We start from the raw sequence: 20642 nt of genomic DNA on the forward strand, positions 1-20642 counted from the left end.
TAAAATAGAGATATATGCAAGATGAAACTATTCATATATATAGAGATATATGTAAGATGAAACAATTCAATCACATGTTCCCCTAATCCTCTATTTGACTAAAATTCAATTACTGTTTAATTAAAATTTAAGTAGGTACGTAGGTATATAAAATGGATATATATATACAGATACATATAAAATAGAGATATATGTAAGATGAAACAATTCAATCACATGTTCCCCTAATCCTTTATATTATTTTCTTTATATATAAAATTTAACTCAAATTTAACTACAATTTAACTAAAATTTAATTACTGTTTAACTAAAAATTAAATAAGTACGTAGATATATAAAATATGGGGATATATATGTAAGGCAAAGCAATCCAATTACATGTTCCTTGTCATCCTCGGAAAACATACGTGTCATTTATCGGTCAACCCTTGCTTACAATTGATGGCCAGGTTTTATTAATTGTCGGCCATTAACCTTTGTTGTTTACCAATATGTTCCGGAAGCTATCTCTTTTCTACACCACTGCATGCCACCGCTTGGTTATATTTGTAATTTCGCGTTTCTTTCATTGACTTCTAAGATGCAAACAGTGTTTATGCAAAATCGGCTGCGCACTTCACTTCTCAGTTGCACGTAAACCTTCTTCTCAGTTGTTGTGAAGGCAGAAACCCACACACAAGGTATTTTTATATTATCTCATATTTGATATTCGATTGAAATCTTTTCCTTACTCTGTTATCATCTTATATTCTGAACTTCGGTCTCCCTGGTTTCTTTGTTTATCAAAAAATTTGCTGCACTGCTTTTTATTCAGGTCTTCAACAAATTTGCTGCACTGCTTTCTGCCTTAGCCATCAATGGAGGTATTGTTTTCCTAGGTTTATTAACATGCCTGTTAGTTCATAGTTTGTTTGTACCGTCTTCCCTGTTGTTGTTATCAGTGTTCTTTGCTTATTACGCTTAAGAAGCGTTTGTTTCATTCACTGTGTAATTATATTAAAAAGAATTTCCTCGATTGTTATACGGACAACATGAGTTCCTCTAGGTTACATCGACCTGATAATCCTCTGAATGTTCGTGAGAAAAAAAAAGAGAGGAATAGAAAAAAGAGAGAAAAATTTGCTGCTCTTTCGGTAGAACAAAAAGAGGCTCATTGAAGGAAAAATAGAGATGCGTATCACAGAAGAAAGTTAACCAAACTCTTGTCCAAGCCACTTGCTGAACAATCTCAGCAGATTTCCAAACCATCAGATACTTCAGGCTCTGTTATACCAGCTACCTCCAACAATTGTACTGATGGTACGTATCCAGTGCACAATTTTCGGTTTCTCATTTATCCGTAAGCTTTTTCATTTATTCATCCTTTTTTTTGATATTGTTGTATGAACCCTGACTTTTTGTCTACCGTGTATTGCAGCTGCAAAACTTCATGCAAATACACTTGGTCAGAGAGCTGATGGCTGTGTCAACATAGCTACCTCTTCTAACCCTCAGCTATTTCCATACAGATTTCTTTTCTACGCTTTCCAACAGTTATCTGACTATTTGTCTTGCAATATCTTGATAACGGCTCTCAATTAATTGATAGATGCCTAATGGTAGATGCCACCATGCATGATTATGGTACATGCCTAATGGTTATACTTACTACTACGAGGAACTGTCACAATTGTTTGTTCGTTTTTGATTGGTGTCCTGAACTCTGTGTTTCTGTCTACTTAGTAAACAATGAGGTTTCTATACCTGACAGTGCATCAAAATTGAAGAATGGTGTCTCCTGCTTTTCCACTTATGAACAAGGTCTTGATCCCTGTTATTTTTAAACAAGTATTAGTATCATTAACATAACTGTTGCTTCAGAATACTATTGTATTGTTCTAAATTTCTTCACTCGCAGGTAGTTCTTCAGGCACCCACCAGAAGCATACCTGCTCAGATTATGCTATTCCATATACTGCAGGTCTGCAACTACTTTAACTAACTCTGTATTGAATATTTCTGCGTTGTATTGACCATAGAAATCTATTTTCCAACATGTGACTCTCTACCACTTTCTTCATACTCATCCAGTTATTGTTTATCTTAAATTAACAGCTGACTCATTTATTTGTATGAGTTGCTACACCTTCTTTCCAGAAAGTATTGAACAAGTTGCAGGTATTTGATATTTCAGTATCGTCATACATGTTGTTTCCTATTAAATTACATTAAGTTTGTTTACTATAACTGAGACAACGGCTACCTCTTTATAGAACTTTCATCACTTGTTACACGATATCAGACTACTCGACAGTTCTCAGGATCTACTGCTAACAAAAGTGGAGGTATGACTCATCCTCTGTTACTAGCTTTTATTATTGTAATATTCACTATACCACCAATCTACCTCTCGATGTTCACAAGGTGTTCTTAACAAATGTACAGCCAACAGAAAATCAATGCTGCAAAAAACTCAGACCGTTCATAAGAGAACTAAGAGACCAACAGGTATTCTGAACATAGTTTACTGTAGACCCAGAGTTTTGTTCTAAACTTCTACTCTTCTGTTCAATAATTACAATTACATTGAATGTATTGTAGGGACAAAAAATCCAGATGGAATTGGAGCATTGAAGTTCATTAACGATGAACCAGACATATTGCCTTCAAAACCACATTGCAGTTACTGTGAAGCAAAAAAGTTCCATTCTGAAACACCAAATTTCTGTTGTTCTGAGGGTGAAGTAGTTCTCCAGCAAAACAAACTTCCAGATATTCTGATAGAATTGTATACTGGACGTTCTGATGAAGCTGCCTCTTTCAGAACATATGTCAGGACGTACAACAACATGTTTGGCTTCACCTCTTTTGGAGTGCATTATGATAAATCCCTCTGCAAAAGAACTAATGGCATTTACACATTCAAAGTTCAAGGACAGACTTATCACTTCATTAAAGATCTCATTCCATCTGGAGGTTCTGGCCTTTATTTGCAGCTATATTTCCATGACACAGAATGCTAAAGAAAATATAATTACAGATAAAAAAATACCTAAAATTTTGAAAATAATAAATGCATAAAAAAACTTTAAAAAATTTATTAAAAAATTTAAAAAATAAAATAATGCTAACAGAACCATATTCCACCGATTTTTAAACACAGCAACCTGGCGCCCGCGCATTGCGCGGGATGGCTCACCTAGTATATAGTATAAGAGCCGAAGAGCTCTTGTGACCTGGATGGTTTTCGTCGTCCTCTCACGTGCCGCACTTGTGAGTTATCAGCCTTTTTTTTCCCCGCGATACGCCAGACGTCTGCATATATTTCGTCTCTAGGGTTTTCTTAAATTTCCTCCGCTACCGCCGCTTTCTCTTCTCCCCTTCTCTCTTCGCCTCACCTTATTCTCAGAAACTCCGTCTCCTCTACTTTGTTTTCTCTTCTCCTTTCTCCTGCATTTGTCTTTTCTTCTTTTCTATCTCGTCTTCCTCTTTTCTTTCTTTTCTCCTATTGTAGATGGATTTAAGCTGTTTTCTCCTCCATTTTCCTCCTTCTTCTCTCCACCGCTGGTCAGATCTTTCCCTCTGCCTCTTGCTCTCAAAATCTTTATTATCTCTCCTCCTCCTTTCCTTCTCATTCTTTGATTTCATTCTTAAATATTACTTTCACCTTTTTATTGTTTTTCTTTTTTCTTTAATTTTTTTGCCTGATTAATCGACTGATACCATGAGAGCTGCATATTTCCTTTCAAAAATTATTTGTAGCTTCAAACCTGGTAAACGAAATCGCGGCTACCATAGTCAGCCATACACAAAATATGTAACTCCACGGTGCCCTTTTCCACTGATCTTTTTTTTCCTGTTCCTTGGCTCCTTGGCTGGGAGACTGCATTTTTTTGTCTTGCTTTTCTGGTTGCAACTGGAGAACTAATGTGGATTACTTTTGATTTCTTGACTTTTATTTTTCAGTCTCAGATAGAACTAGAAGTCAAGCGTCAACCGCCGCTTCCTCTCTATTGTTTCAGATACTACCTTGGTTTTTCCGCTACTTTCCCTTCATTGGTGATTTTTTTTCTATCTCTTTTCTATTAAAACTTTGGTTACATTGATGTTTTGTCTTTATCTAGAATGCAACTAGAGTATAGATTTGTGGAGCTTTCAATTTATACACTCTTATTTTTCGTTTGAGAAAGAGCTACAAGCACTAAAGCATCTTCTATCCATTAAGGTACTACCCTCATTATTTTGTTATTTTCTCTCTATTTTTGTTTATTTTCCTTCCATGTTTGAGCTATTGTGGTGTTGCTGTTTTTTGCACTTCTCAACTGTTCTTTGTGCTTGTTTCATGGCTGTTTGTATTGATTTTTACTCGTTGGAATTTTTTTTTGGATTTTTACCCAGTAAAATCCTTTCTGTTATGGCATTTTTTCCCTCCTAGAATTTTTTTTGTTTTCCTTTCTTTTAATCTTTTTTGGCTTGTTTCATGTGCTATTTGGGTTAATTTTTAGTTCTAGGATTCCACCCAAAAAAAGGCAAGAAAAAATAAAGAAATACCCGTGACTTGGATTTCCTGCTGGAATACATATTTTGTCTTCCTACCTTAGATTTGCTCTGTATTCATGTTTTTCTCCTCCTCTGTAAAAACTTGTTTGATGCTAATGGTTGTCGTATTTTGTTGTGCAAGCATTTTTATCATTGCTTTTAGGAAACTGGTTTGTGATTTCTTTGGTGGTTGTTTTCCATTAACAGTTTTTTTGTGTTGCAGCTATTGCACCTTATTCTTGTGTCATGTTTGATCATTTTTTCTGCGTTGTTATCAGGCTTATGATGCTTTTTCATTAGTGCTATTGGAAATTTTTTTCCCTTCTGTTATGCCTTTTACTAATCAGTTTGTGGTTGCATTACTAATGCCGTTGTACTGTACAATTTGTAAGTTTTGCATTCAGATCATATTTAGAGTAATAAGTTTTGCATTCAGATCATAAGTCAATTTTGGAAAGAATAAGTTTTGTATCAGATCATATGTGAGGCTACAATTTGTAAAGATTAGAATAATAATTTTTCATACCAAGTGCAAATGATGCTTGAAGTTTCATTCCTTGGAGCAAACATCTTTTATGTTCTGTTTTTTGTATTTTTGTGGGTTTTGCTTTTCTTTATTTAACTTTGAAGCTTTTCGTTCTGTAAGTATCTTTGTAATTTAGTTACAAGAAGAAAGAAGTTTTGTCCCTCTACAATTTTCCTTAAAAATTGGAAACTTTTGTAGTCCATTAATCTTATTTATCTAATTTTGCTTATAGCTTTCTGTCAACATAGAGAATATCAGGTCTTATGAGACAAATTATGACTTTTTATTTTCATTCACTTGGTGGTGGTGGATTTTTTTTTGGGTTAGATCTGTTTTTTCCCTCTTGATCTGTAAAGAATTTTTTTTTTTTTGGTCTGTGTCTCTTGCAATTCCTGTATGCTTTTGATTTTTTGATTTGCAAAGTTGTTGAATGCTCATGCTTGTGGTCACTGGTTTATTTTTCTGCTTTTGCTTTTTGTGTGCATTTCTTTCTGCCATTGTTTTTCTGGTTTGGTTATTTTTCTTTGTTAGCCATGTTGATAGCATTGTACTTTTTTTGGTTATTTTTGGTGTGTTTCTTTTTTGTTAGCCATGTATCTACCTGCATTTGTAAAGCAGACCCTCCAAAATTTTTCGGTGATTATAGGATGCAATAAGGGTATCTCTACATCAGTGATTAATATGCTTCTTCATTATGTAATTGGCAACTTGGTATTATTGCTTATTCTTTTTTAATTAACCAGATACTCATGAAACTCTCGCTTGCACTGCCTTGAGTTCATACAATTGTATTCCTCATGAATTTATTTTTATTCTCAGGTATGAAGGTGTACAATCTGTAGAAAGCCTTGCTAAGTTTGTGAACACTGAAGAAGGTAATGTTATTGGTTAGCCGGCTTGTATTTTTTGGTCCATAAGTGTAATCCATGTTAACAAGTTTGATAGATTTACGTTAAACTATATTTTGGTAAAAGTGTTGAATAATCCATGAGGTTGTTAAAATCCAATCCATATTACTTATGAAGATTAGAAATTTACTTCACCTTAAGATATCCCGACGAAGAATTGTGCTGTGATATCTTAAGGGGCAAAAGATCAATTTTTTTTTAAAATTTTTCTATATTGGTTAAAATCTACAATGGATTATTTCAAGTTGTGATAGCACTGAAGGCTACAATTAAGAAACAGGTTAGTTATTAATTTGCTTCTTATGTGGTTTTTTTTTTCCTCAGTAGTCTATAACTAACCCTCACTATTTCTTTAATTCTTTCTTCTATTTCGATTTTTCCCTTACCGAAAGGTCTATCTACAATGGATTATTTCAGGTTATGATAGCACTGAAGGCTACGATTAAGAGACAGGTTAGTTTTTAATTTGCTTCTCATGTGGTTTTAATTCTTTTTTTGGGCTCTGTGGTCTATTACTAACCCAGAATTGCTACCAGTGATGACAAAGAAACTATTCAGCATAATTTTAAGGATGGCCAAAGTAGCCAGCTTAAAAAGTTGTATGAATTTGGCCTTATTCTTGTAACTGCGATTAAATATTAGCACCTTGGCCATGTGGTTTTCTTGTTTTATTCTTTATTGTTTGTTTCACGTGACAGGTACACCTTGATTACCATGAAGTTGGTTCTAATATCATAATATCTGCATCATATCAGGTTATATGGCTGGCTTTTTTAATTTTTCCAATCCTTCCTAAGGATCTCGTTTAATTATTATTAAAAGAATTTATCATGAAGTTGAGGACTCTTGATTTTTCTTGTTTGGAAAACAGGCCACTCTTCAAGGATTTGTAGCTAAAAGGATATCAAGAGAAGAAGGTGTAGCTTTACTCAGGAAAATTGTTGAAATAGCATGCGAGGTACGGGATATATATTATGATAAAGCCAGCAAAGGTTCTTGGGATGTTGTTGGAGATCCAAAAGCTTTAAACGTCCACTCCTTGTTGCTGCTTCTGTTGGAAGCTATGGAGCTTATGTTGCTGATGGCTCTGAATATAGGTGAATCTTTTAATTATTTTCTTACATTGGAAGCAGAGTAGTATTTCAGTGCCCAAATACTGACTTGAAATATTTGAACTTGTGCTAGAAACTTTTCCTCTCGAGCACTTGTGATCTTCTCATGCATTGCAGTGGCATATATGGGGACGCAGTGACTCTGGAGACTTTGAAAGATTTCCATAGAAGAAGAGTTCAAGTTCTTGCCGACTCTGGTGCTGACCTGATTGCATTTGAGACAATTCCAAACAAATTGGATGCTATGGTATTGTTTTTGAGTTGTGACTATCTCAGTGTACCTCAAACATTTCTTTTGCTAGAGCAATTTAGATGTTTTACTGTCTATTTTGCCTGATTGCTTCTTGATATAGGAATATACTAAGATTCTTGAGGAAGAAAACATAAAAGTTCCGACCTGGTTTTCTTTCAATTCTAAGGATGGGATCAATGTAGTTAGTGGGGATCCTATATCAAATTGTACTGCAATTGCTGATTTATGTGATCGAGTTGTTGCTGTTGGAATCAACTGTACTGCTCCTAGATATATTGATGGACTTGTCCAATCAATCAAGATGGTATAACCAATTCTAGGATGTATTTGAAATGAATGAAATTGAAAATGATAATCAAATTTAATTAGGAACATTGGTTTTAATTCTCTCGAGAAATCTAGGTAGGTTATTGTCATGTCTTAGTTCTAATTGCAGTCTTTTAATCACAAGATCCTTTTTTTTTGTTTCTAAGAATTCTCATTAGAGAAACCAATTCTGGGTCATGATTATTAGATGTATCTCCATTGCATCAATAAATTAGAAATCAAAAAATCTTGGATGTCCATTTATGTACATGGAACTTATTGCTTTACTTGCTAATATTTCTGTAAGTCACTACTAAACCGATCCTGATATATCAGCATTTTCCTTTTTCTCTTTCCACAGTCTTCCCAAGTTAGGAGCTCAATTGAAAAAAAGAAAAGAAAAAACCAGAAACCATCCATGTATATATATATATATATATATATAAATTCTAAGTATAAAACTATGAAGTTAAGTACATCTTTAAACAGATGTACCAACATTTCAGCTGTGTGTGAAGTGAAGATCATCCTAACAACGTTAGTTATTCTAAGCATAAATAAAACTATGAGAATGTTTGTTGATACTTTTTGTTGGCTGATTTCAACCACCGAAGAAATGAAAATGCTGTCTTATTAGGATTTTATGGTCCTTAAGGTATTAACACTTGCTAAATTGCTACTGGGCAGTTTCCTTGGATTTCTTGTTGGATTGTGGATCTATTTGCATGAATGTTTTCAAGTCACTTATCCTTAGGGTGAGGATTACTGATCAAACTTTTGTTTGCTTGTACTTGTCAAATGAGATAATGGGGAAAGGGAATAAAGAGAGGCTGGGAGAATTCCTTGGGGAGTTGCAGAGGAAAGAGGATACAAACGACAGGTATGTTGCTGCTCTGAGAGGGGAAACGTTGATTAGAAACCGATTTGTGAGAATGCAACCTTTCCCAAAGCAAAGCACAGCTAAAGTTAGCAAGGCATAGGAGTAGATAATGAGACTGCTGTTGGCAGACTTTTGTACCCGGAAATTTTTTCTATTTTTTTCTCCCTTTTCACTACCATTGTAGAGCACACTATTGTGTATGTCTAACAGTAACTTCTGATTTACTGGTTCTTTATCATAATGGGATCACCAAGACTGAAGCGTAGCTTGTATATATTTGTATTTTATAAAAAGGACAAATATTAGATGGTATAAGGACAGATATTATAAAAAGGACAAATATTAGCTTGCATACATTTGCACTATTATGAAAAGGACGGGCTCGTCTTCTGTACCGGTAGCCGCTCTGAGGAAATCACCGAGAAAACTAGTGGTCATACAAATTTTCAAGAGGAAAGGCATAGAAAATTTTGCTCCTGGTGTTTTAGCTTCAGAATTTATCTTTAGTCAGTTTATGTAAACTAGGGAAGTGTACCACCGCATGGTGATTATTGATTTTTATATTGTTAGCTGAAATTTGTATCCATCTCTTTGTGATTTTCCTACTTTTGGTATATTTGAGTTCTCATACTAATTAAGAAGATTTGAGATATGATCTACTTTTTGTATTAAAAGTCCAAAAATTATATTAATATAATTGTTTTCACTATTTTGAGAACATATCCATTTTGGATTAAGTACAAATCATTTACTAAACTGGGCATGTTCATCATTTGTTTCTTTCTATCAGTTTTATACAAGTCGCGCACAACACAACCTGGTAGGTGCTTTTCTTTATACAATTTTGTTCACAAATGTATTCTTTAGTTGTCTAACAAACAAATTTTTTTTTTATAAATAGACCCTTCCACAATACGCCGATCTTCGACTACATGACGGCACAACACCAATAGTAATTTTTACAAGCGGCTATAAAGCATATTGCATTGGCATGAAACAGAGATCCTTCGACAAGAATTGGGCCACTTTCGCAGTCGAACATGCTCTTTGCCCTGAGACATATTACTTTTTATTTCACAATCAGCCACCTCTTTTGGTGTTATCGTATAAAACGAAACTGGCATTGAAAAACAATATCCATGGCATTTTAATTTCACTATTCCTCTAACTTAGCCTGTATTAAATTGATGAATATTACACTAATCTTTGAGAACGATTTGTAGTTGATGAGTACTAGAACTAAGCTCTATTCCACTTCCCATTATGTATCTTGCTCTATTCTTAAGAGCTTTCTTTATATGAAAAGTATTTCAATTGCATATCGTATTCTGTTTGGTTCCTATCTTTCCTATATCTTATTCTTAAAGCTCTATGCCACTTCATGCTTATACTGTGTTTGTAACTCATATAACAAAAAAAAAAAAATTAACCATTGCTCTAACCAACCATATCCTTCTCCGGTATTTAATTTGTGACGCCCGAAAGAAAAGAAAAGGGAAATTTTATTTATTTATTTATTTATTTTTCCGTGTGCATTTTTCTTACTTTATTTTATTATCAAAATTTTCCAGAGACTTTTATAAATGAATATAGTTTTCCAATCATTTTTCTAGTATAAATTAGTTCATGAGAAATAAAGAGTGTATATTGGATATGGGACCCGCTAGTGGCGTTAAGTTCGATAAATTCGACCAATTAGGTTATGTTTTGTATACCGGGATTAATATACTAGGTGTTAAGAGATAATTAGAGGTTACCCATATGGATGGGTGTTGGAGAGACAAAAGGATAGCTATGCATTAAAGAGGTGACAAGTGTCACTTTGTGATTCAAGTTGGACTTTTGACCATCTTACCTCAACTTTACTAAAACCAAAATTTGACCAAAAATCAAGCCATTTTCTCCTTCTTATGGCAGAAACTTTGAGAGCAAGAGAGAGAGAAAAATTTTCATCTTTCACTCCAATCTTGAGTTCTAACCGATAGAATTGCAAATTACTCCATAAAAGTTGTTTACTAAGGAGATTCCAAGGTGCTTGTGGAGCTAATTTGGGAAGAACTCTAAGCCATCACCTTTCTTGAGATTTCAAGGTATCATGTCTAGCAATCCATTCTTTGTTCTTAACAATGGTTTATTAGTGACTTTTGTTGGCTTAAGAGGTGATTTTATGGAAGATTTCTTGGATTAAAGTGAAGTTAGTTAAATTTCTATTTTTTTTGGGATTTTTCTGTTTTCCTATGATGGATATGGTTAGCCTTGAATTGATGGTTCTAAATGGTGTTAAATAGCTCTCTTGTGCGTTAATTGCGGAAAATTTCAGTTTTGTGCGGAAATTCCAGGTTTAGGGTTTACATTTGCCCTGTTTTGGCCGGATTTATTTGGGCATGTTAGAGGCCGAATCAGGCTTAGGTTAAAACATGAAAGTTGTATAAAATGGTGTTAACTAGTTGTCTACAAAATTTCAGCTCGATCCGATCACTGTAACATGTGAAATGACCGAAATACCCTTGACTGCCCATGAACCCTGTTCCGCGCCCAGATTTCTGTTTTCGTGGAGTTTTCCATTTTTGACCATGAAAATGCATGATTTGGCTTTTAAGGTCTTCATAAGAATTGTAGGTTTATGTCTTGGCTTCGAAACTCCATAAGATTCGTTTCAATCCGATAAGGGTAGCTTCATTTATGGATATTGTGCTGAAAGGTGTTAAACAGAACTTTTATACGTTAATTGCGATCGTTGCGGAAAATTTACGCTTGAGGGAATGAATTCCGGTTTCTAGGGTTTAATTGGAGGTTTTTCTAATGGTGGCTCTTAAGCTTCTAATTAGCTTTGATTGAAGGATTTTGTGGCCTAATTGGATGTGTTTTATTGTTTATGAGTTATATGTATGATTGTGGTTAAATTGCAATGAGAATGGGCTTTTAATTGTAGGTTGGAAATGAAGCATTTATGGGGAAATGCTGTCCGAACTTTGAGAATGTATGATTGCTTTGAGTTTGTGATTTAGGGCTTGGACTCGGGCAAGGTAATGAGATATGATGGATGGTTTCTGAGCCGTGGAGGTGAGTGACCCTCAACTATTTCCCAAGTACTTTTGAAATGTTTCTTGCATTATTTACTCGACTGCATATCATGCGTGCTTGCATGTGAGTTCATGACATGATTTGGCTTTAATGAGTTCTTGGGGAGTCTTGTGCTGAACACCAACGTCTCCACCCTGTTTATTGTTCATGACATGATATGGAGCACCAATGTTGCTCCCCCTTATTGTTTAACGTTAAGTGATCTATTTGAGCGTTGGGTGTTTAAGTACAATGATTTCACTGGCTCACCAGAGCAAAAATACGTACATTTGATCTCGGAATCATGACATCATTGAAATGCATTATTGTGAAATATATTTGATTACTGATTTTATTGGTTACTCACTGAGCTTCTAGCTCACCCCAAACATATTTTATTCCCCTCCACAGGGCTCGTGGCGAAGGAAGGCTTGTAGTACTTATTCACGTGACTGGATGGCATATACCTTGTACAGTTTGGATTTGGAATCATTTTATGTATAGTTGGGAATTAGTTTCCGCTTCGCTTATGATATGTAATTCTTGGGGAATTTGATGTAATATTTGAGATTTATATTGTAATTTATTTGAGGACTATAGTGAGTAAGTGAGTCCCGGCGAGAGCTGGGCAGGTGGTCCGCCGAACCCTTTGGTTCGCCTTAGGGGGAGGTGGGGCTGTCACATAATTTTCACGTCATATGCTTGTCTAGGCATCTTCTTTTTCTATACCACCGTGCACCGTGCGGTTTATACCTCCTAGTTAATAATGACATAAATATTAAAGGGGGAATGCCATGGCTTAAGGGGTGTTATGTTGGTGATGTGGCGAGAAGTGATTAGTTGGAGAGTGTTAGTAGAATTTGGTTTTCAACTTAGCTTTGCTATATTCCTATTTCATTTTCCCTTTCTTTCATTTTGCTTGGAGGAGTACACCGCGTGCAATGTAATTTTCAAACTCACCCAGAAATACTTAATTATTCAAATTGCAATATTAAATATAAAGAGTTATATAAAGGTGCATCAAAATCTTTTTGATTATTTTTTGTAATTTTATTAAGTAATGAAAAGAAGCCACAATTTCATTCTGCTTGCTAAATGACAAAGTCATTTTTTTGTTTTACTAACTAATTGGACAGCAATGGCAATGTCATTAGTTTGAAAATAATATATCGCCGTGTAATGTTGCCTTACATTTTTTATGTACACCAAAACCTACGACTTTCTCGTTCAAAAAGGTAAAAAAGAGCACAATGTAGTATTGCATCAAGGCTTGGCCTTATTATTAGAATCTGATACTACCGATCCACTGTTTTCGTAATTGCATCAAACTAACCCAAAGACCGCAAAGAAAGACCCATTACTTTGTAGTACAATAACCAAAATGGCTTCATTAGCTTGTAACTTCAAGAAATCTGAGGAAAAGAAACTATGCTTATATATCAACCTTAGTGAGATAAACTGCATTTGACTAATAACGAAGGAGGATTACTAATTCAGGGTGTATCCTCTCATTACATCAATAGCATAGGGGATGGTCAACTACTTAACACACACACAAAAAAAAGAAAAAAGAAAAAGGGGAGTTGCATTGGCCTTGATGCAATTCTACCCTTGATCATTTGATGCATGTCAACAGCTAGAATCCCATAAAAAGAAAGACAAGTGCATTAGATAATGTAAAAGTCTACATTTATGAAACTTAAGACCAATAGACTGCATTCCAAAGGTTCTCATTACATATCAAACCTGTTCCAGCTCAAAAAGGAAAAAAAAATAAGAAAAAAGAAATGCACTCTGTAGTATTGCATCATTATAATCTTACACTTCAAAGTTAACCCAAAGACCGAAAACACATTACTTTGTAGTACAATAACCAAAAGGGTTTTCATTAGCTTGTAACTTCAAGAAATCCAATGAAAAGAAACTGTGCTTACATATCAACCTTAGTGGAATAAATTGCATTTGACCAAAAAAGGAGAAGGATTATTAATATAGGCCATAATTCTATCCTCTCAATACATCAGTAGCAAAAGAGATGGTCAAACTCTTGGCACAAAATAACTTAGCAAGTTACACAAGATTTTAAACCAAACAAAAATATCATGATAACACCATCCACGTGAGATATAATGCATCAAGAGCTGATATTGTGACGCCCCAAAAGAATGAGTGTGAGAACCCGGAAATTTTCTAATTTTCTAGGGTTTATTTTATTTAATCGCCCGCCTTTTCTACATTTTCTTTATTAGAAAAATTCCCCAGATAAAGTTTATGAGCAAAGATAGTTTTAAAATGATTTTTCTAGTATCGGTTAGTTTTTGAGAAATTAAGAGCGTATTTTGAACGCGGGACCCGCAAGTGCGGTAAATGCATTATATTTTTGACAACTTGTTGGCATTTTGTATTAAGTGATATTATTTTACAAAGTGTTAAGATATTTGTATTGGAGAGACAAAAAGATAAGTTTTAAATCAAAAGGTGGCAAGTGTCACCATCCTATTCACTATTGGACTTTTGACCATCTTACCTTAACTTTACTAAAACCAAAATTTGACCAAAAATCAAGCCATTTCTTCCTTCTCATGGCTGAAACTTGGAGAGCAAGAGAGAGAGAAAAACCTTCATCTTTCACTCCAATTTCTTACTTCAATCTTGAGTTTTAACCGATGGAATTGCAAATCACTCCATAAAAGTTGGTTACTAAGGAGATTCCAAGGTCTTGGTGGAGTTATTTTGGAGAAGGAACCACTAAGCTACTATCTTTTGTGAGGTATCAAGGTATGGTGTGTAAAGATTCATTGTTTGTTTCCAATAATGGTGAATTAGTGACTTGTGATGGCTAAAGAGATGGTTTGATGGATTATATTTTGAGTTGTGGTTGAATTGATGAACTTTTATATAATTTTTGGGGATTTTTCTGTTTTAATATGAACATGGTTGTGTCGTTATGTATGATGATTGGAAATGATGTTTAAGGACTCTATGAGGTGGAAAAAGTGATTAATTGCAACCAATTTCTGTTTTGGACCAAAAATTGAAAAGTGAGGGTTTTGTGATGAACATTCTGTCCGAATTTTTAGGTCCTAGATAGAGGCCGAATTGGCCTTTTCTTAAAACATAAAAGTTTTAGGGAATGACATTTTAGAGGTGCTTACAAAATTTCAGGTCAATCGGAGTAGCGTAGAGTGAGAAAAGTCGAAATTACTATTGCTGTTCTGGTTTACCCGAAATTGGGATTTGCGACTGTAATTGGTTGTTTTGGCTGGAATTTCTTCCGAATTGGTTGTTTAGGCCTTCTGATTAAATTTATCCCTGTTTCTTACCTTTCAGCTGGTTTTGGAATTTCTGGATTTGGACTTGGAGAGCCTGAGTTATGATGTTTCCGCTAGAATGCGTTCTGTGAATCTGTTTTTGTGACTCTGGAGTAGTATCTTGTATTTTTGACCTGGTTACACTCGAAACTGGGTTGAGTGACCTTCTGTAATATTGTAGCCCTATCTCTTAGCTTCGAAACGGTGGGTCTTGCACCTTCATCCGACCATCGTAGTGCTTTTGGCACCATTACCGCAAAATGACGTCAAAACTGTTTTTCTGGTTTTGAGCTTAACTTTCATTTCCGGACTTTTCCCTAGCTTGACTTGTCTTTGTACTACTTGGAGCTTGTTGAATGGCTATTGGATGAACTTGTTGTTGTGTGTGTACCTTTGGGTTGGAATGAGGAAATAATGAAGCCATGATGGCTGGAAAAGTTAGCAAATTCAGGGGAAGTGCTGTCCGAACTTTTAAAGGATTTGTGTGCATTGAGTTTGTGATCTAAGACTTGGATTTGAGCAAGGCAATGTTATATGCTGGATGATTTCTGAGCCGTGGAGGTGAGTGACCCTAAACTATTTCCAAAGTACTTGTGAAATATTTCTTGCATTATTTACTCGATTGCATCTCATGTGTGCTTGCATGTGAATTCATGATATGATTTTGGCTTCAATGAGTTCTGGGAAAGTCTTGTGCTGGACACCAACGTCTCCACTCTGTTTGTGGTTCATGTTCATGTTATCTGGAGCTCAAAAAGGGGCTCCCTCTCTCTGTTCGTGTGTTATGATCTATTTGAGCGTTGGGTGTTCAAGTGCTATGATTTCACCGGCTCACGAGAGCACTAAACGGACATTTGATCTCTGAATCATGACATCATCGAAATCATCGAAATGCAACATTGTGAAATATATTTGCTTAATGATTTTGCTGGTTACTCGCTGAGCTTCTAGCTCACCCCAAAAATATTTTATTCCCCTCCACAGGGCTCAAGGCGAAGGCAGGACTTGTTGTGCTTATTCACGTGAATGGATGGCCTTTATGTTGTACAATTTGGATTTGGAATCATTTTATGTATAGTTGGGAATTGTTTCCGCTGCATTTGTGACATGTAATTATTGGAGACTTGGATGTATATTTGTGGACCATGTGATGTATATTTGAGATTTATATTGCAATTTATTTGAGGATTGTAGTGAACGACTGAGTCCCGGCGAGAGTTGGGCAGGCGACCCGCCGAATCCTTTGGTTCGCCTTAGGGGGAGGTGGGGCCGTCACAGATATACATTTATAGCAGGTAATACAGAGATCATCTAGCTACTGTTAGTGTAAAATCTAGTATCCAGGGTCATACGCTTCCCGGCTTTGATCTTGATAATGCTTCAAGGATGGCCGATTCTGTTTCCTACATAAATAAACACGTAGTTTTGTTAATAAAATGGCAGAAGCATTCTTGAGTGGTACTGCAAAAACCCACTTCATACGATTAAATATTAGCAACAATTACCATATTCTCCAAAAATATATCATAGATTTTTTTTCTTTTATCATTGCCCCTTCCATTTTAATCTAATTTTTTTCACTTACAGGAACATCAGCATTAGTGTCTATCTATGCACCTATATGCTAGACAAGCTTTTTCCATATAATTATCCCTATAGGCAAAAGTATGGGGCAAAGGTTTTTGTACATTTCATAGGTCAAGGCATAATACACCACTATAGCCAAAGAATAAATGAACAATATTCAATTACAATATAAAACATGCAATAACTACAAATGAACAATTTTCCATTACATTATTATATACACAATATAGACACTATTGTAAAAAAAATTCCATTCATAGAGATGGTTATATTAAAATGAAAGATGAAAGAATAAAGGTTAGAATCAGCGCCTTAAAAGTAGTATAAGGCCATTATTTGCTTTATTATATGTCGATAATTTTAATACCCAATTCCATCACGAAGAGCCCGGTATCCATATAATTTAATGCCAAATAAGGACACAAAGAAATCATTTGCAAGATAAATAGCAGAAAAGATAATCAACAGAAACTTAATCATTTTCTCATAATCAATAGAGACTTAGACCTTGTTTGGATTGCATTTTTCTGGATTTTTTTGTAGAAAATTACTATAGCGATTTGATATATGTGAGGTAAAAAGGTGATTGGGAAATGTGTTCAGGGAAAATGTAGCAATTTTTCTTAATAGAAGGGAAAAATTGCTGTCCATACAAGGCCTTAATCAACAGAGATATCTATTAATTATTAGTATACAAGCGCATCCATTTGATTAAGATATTTTTGTAAATAAAGTGTAACAGCTTACGGGTCCAAAGCTGAACTATGCTAAAAGCCCAAAGCTTGGGCTTAGACTGACGAGTACTAAACGAAGCATTACCCCTATAAAATTCAACCCAAAGAGTGAACAGCAATAAATAGGAGCAAAAATAAATTGTTCATATGCAAAATGGAAACAAATAAAAAAAAAGAAGGTTATAAAATGTTACACAAAAATAATCACCAAGTTTTTAGCCAAAGACATTGTGCTAAAATTTGAACAACCCATGAATCCAAAACAACCAAAAAATACACCAAGCAATTTTCCCACACATAATAGAAAATCACATACATTTGTATAGGTGTTGTAGAAGGCCAGGAAAAAAAGGACAAATAAGTAACATGAGAACTATTAAAAATGCGTGCAAAAAAAAAGGAAAAATCGTTCAAAACGTCCCTCACATTTTGTAAAATAAATTTTTTCATCCCTCACTTTTAAAATAATAATTTTACGTCCCTTACAAATTTACATTGGTCAAATTTGGTCTTTATCTAGGTTTTCGACTAGTTTTTGGTTGGTATTCATCACATACCTTGCATGTGATTATTTTTTTAGGGGCAAATTTGTCAAATCAAAATTTATATAATCCGATCTATAGTCCCTCACATTTCACAAAATGAATTTTTCATTCCTCACATTTCACAAAATAAATTTTTTATCCCTCATTGACCATGTGTACGAATAATTTTTCTTTTAAATCCATATATATATATATATATATTTGATTTCAACTGAACAATACGAATAACATGTAATATACCTCTATTTGATTTCACCTAAACAGACTAATTGTAGTTGTATATATACTGTTCAATAGATATATACATGAGTTTAAATGTAACAATTTTGTTTAAACAAATATATATATAACAATTTTGTTTTAAACCCTGCTGGCTTTGATATATATATATTTATTTGATTTTAACATGTGGATTTATTCAATATTTGTAATCTTTTCTCTTTTGGTAATAATTCATTTATTGAGTTGTATAATAAGGCCATCTAATTAATCGGTTCTAATTCGAATTCTATAATTATGCTAACAAATTGCAATTTAAATTTGAAATTTTTACTTACCACCTTTAAGACCAACAGTTGAATTTCTTGCCATGTGATTGTTTTAAAATTTGAAAGTGTCAATCACTTACTTTTTTTGTCATACTTTTCCTTTATTTATTTTTCTGTCCAAATTTAATTTGATATAAATACTTGATAATGTTTAGGATTAAATGTTTTTTTTTTCAATTTTCGAGTAAAAGAAAATGAACATGAGTGAAAAACTAACAATATTTTTTAAAACCACTGTATATATCTATTTAATTTTACCTGAATAGTACGTTCAGATGAAATCAAATAAAGATATATTATATGCTATTCATATTGTTTAGGTAAAATCAAATAGATATATATATATATATATATATATGAGTTAAAAAAAAAAGTTATTCGTATACACGATCAATGAGAGATGAAAAAATTTATTTTGAGAAATGTGAGGAATGAAAAAATTCATTTTGTGAAATGTGAGAGACTATAGATTGGATTCTGTAAATTTTGATTTGACAATGTTGCCCTTAAAAAATGATCACGTGTAAAGCACGTGGTGGATTCCGATAAAAAACTAGTTAAAAACATAGATAGGGATTAAATTTGACCAATATGAATTTGTAAGGGACATAAAAGTACACTTTTAAAAGTGAGGGACGAAAAAAGTCATTTTGTAAAATGTGAGGGACGTCTTGAACAATTTTTTCAAAAAAAAAAATAATAGTGAAAAACCCGAGATCTGGAAGAATGAAACAAAAAGAACCAAAATCACATACAATTTTTCTTGGTAATGATCTTCTCTTAACAGCCTCTGTCTCCTAAGAAAACATGGACAGAAAATCAGGCATAGTATATGTGAAATTTTTGATGGTAACCAAGAGAAAACGTTGAGAAAAAAATCAAGAAACATTGAAAAGGAAATAAAACTACGAGGCAATAAAGAACCTGAAGTCTGGGGTTAGATTCTTCAAACTTCCGTGTTTTTGAATTTAATTCTTTCAACTGTACTCTTTGTTTTGGAGAGCAAGAAGAGATCGGCAAAAGAAGCAAGCGGCGGCCCTTTGGGATTTGGAGGAGATGATGTTGTGATAGGGTTTCTGGAACTACTATGTGGGTCCAAAAAACTTTCTAAAATTTGTTAAATCCTCTTTTATGCATTTTGGGCAAGAGCAAAATCAAGATACAATTTCTTATAAAGGCATTGGATCGAGAAAAGTTCCAAAAAACTTTCTCAAATTTGTTAAATCCTTTTTAATGCTTTTTGGCCAAGAGCAAAATCAAGATACAAATATTGCAAGAAAAGGAAGAATACGAGGCAAAAGAAAGGGGAAAAAAGAGTAAAACTAACCACATCTTTTAGAACCCAATTTAATACAAAAGGAAAAAAATCTCACAGAGTCTCACAAGAATGCTGGAAGAGATTCAAAATTTTCCCCTGTAATATCACAAGTATATACCAATTAGATTAGATTAGATTAGACAACTAAACCTAAAGAGAAAAACCAAAGGCTAGAGAAAATTAGGGAGGGAAAGAAAAAAAATACGATCTATTTTGGTCCTGATGTTGCCGGTCATGGAGAAGAAGAGAGATAGAAGGGCTTTGGGGGTGTTGAGGCTAATGAAGAAGAAAACAGAGAGATGGGCTTAGAGAGAGAGGAGAATGGTGATGAACAAGGGAGAAAGAGAACCCTTCTGAATTGTGATGTATTAAGCCATGCGCTAGTTCCATCCTTACCAGCTATGTTAGAAAGCAAATGTGAGGACCCGTAAATTTTCCTCATTTTATATTATTTATTTCATTTCCTCGCGTGTATTTTTCTTCATTAACCCTATTATATTGATTTTCCAGAGATTTTATAAGTGAATCTAGTTTTTCAAAATATTTTTCTAGTATAAATTAGTTCATGAGAAATAAAGAGTATATATTGGACGTGGGACTCGCTAGTGGCGTTAAGTGCGATAAATTCGACCAATTAGGTTACGTTTTGTATACCGGGATTAATTTACTAGGTGTTAAGAGATAATTAGAGGTTACTTAGATGGTTTAATCTTGGAGAGACAAAAGGATAAGCTTGAACCATTAACAGTGCCATGTGTCGCGACCCGATTGGATGGTTGACTTGCCTAATTTTCTTACCTTTAGTAATAGATCAATTTTGACCCAAATCATCTTCATTTTGTACCCCTCTTGGCCGAACCTCTCAAGGAAAGTAAAGAGAGTGAGCTTCAACTTTTGGCTTCCAATTCTTGCTTATATCTTGAAATCCAACCGATTAAATCTTGAATTTGCCCACAAAAGTTACTTGCTAAGGAAGATTTAAGGTCTTGGTGGAGTTGTTTTGGAGGAGAAACCCTAAGCTACTACCTTTCTT

General features: G+C 34.2%; 2 protein-coding genes across 10 annotated transcripts; both read left to right on the forward strand.

The window, feature by feature from the left end:
• The first annotated feature begins 1323 nt into the window (after positions 1-1323).
• Positions 1324-3002, forward strand: LOC140015168 (uncharacterized). The gene is made up of 7 exons (XM_072067071.1): positions 1324-1623; positions 1723-1800; positions 1898-1960; positions 2095-2157; positions 2253-2324; positions 2425-2487; positions 2581-3002. Exons 1-7 carry the CDS (start codon positions 1596-1598, stop codon positions 3000-3002), a joined length of 789 nt encoding a protein of 262 aa, XP_071923172.1. The 5' UTR covers positions 1324-1595.
• A 115-nt stretch (positions 3003-3117) lies between these two features.
• Positions 3118-8773, forward strand: LOC113713052 (selenocysteine methyltransferase-like). 9 transcript variants are annotated; one of them, XM_072066635.1, is made up of 7 exons: positions 3120-3796; positions 3946-4204; positions 5864-5919; positions 6370-6405; positions 6651-6707; positions 6824-7049; positions 7138-8730. In XM_072066635.1, exons 4-7 carry the CDS (start codon positions 6373-6375, stop codon positions 7161-7163), a joined length of 342 nt encoding a protein of 113 aa, XP_071922736.1. In that variant the 5' UTR covers positions 3120-3796; positions 3946-4204; positions 5864-5919; positions 6370-6372; the 3' UTR covers positions 7164-8730. The 9 variants fall into 9 exon arrangements, 8 of the variants coding, with proteins under 8 accessions (XP_071922738.1, XP_071922736.1, XP_071922737.1 ...); XM_072066636.1 differs by having other exon boundaries at positions 3946-4038; XR_011821690.1 differs by having other exon boundaries at positions 3123-3796; positions 3946-6405; positions 7138-7311; positions 8427-8730.
• The last annotated feature ends 11869 nt before the right edge of the window (positions 8774-20642 follow it).

This window comes from Coffea arabica, chromosome 10e (assembly GCF_036785885.1).
Source record: "Coffea arabica cultivar ET-39 chromosome 10e, Coffea Arabica ET-39 HiFi, whole genome shotgun sequence".
In the NCBI taxonomy this organism is placed as follows: domain Eukaryota; kingdom Viridiplantae; phylum Streptophyta; class Magnoliopsida; order Gentianales; family Rubiaceae; genus Coffea; species Coffea arabica.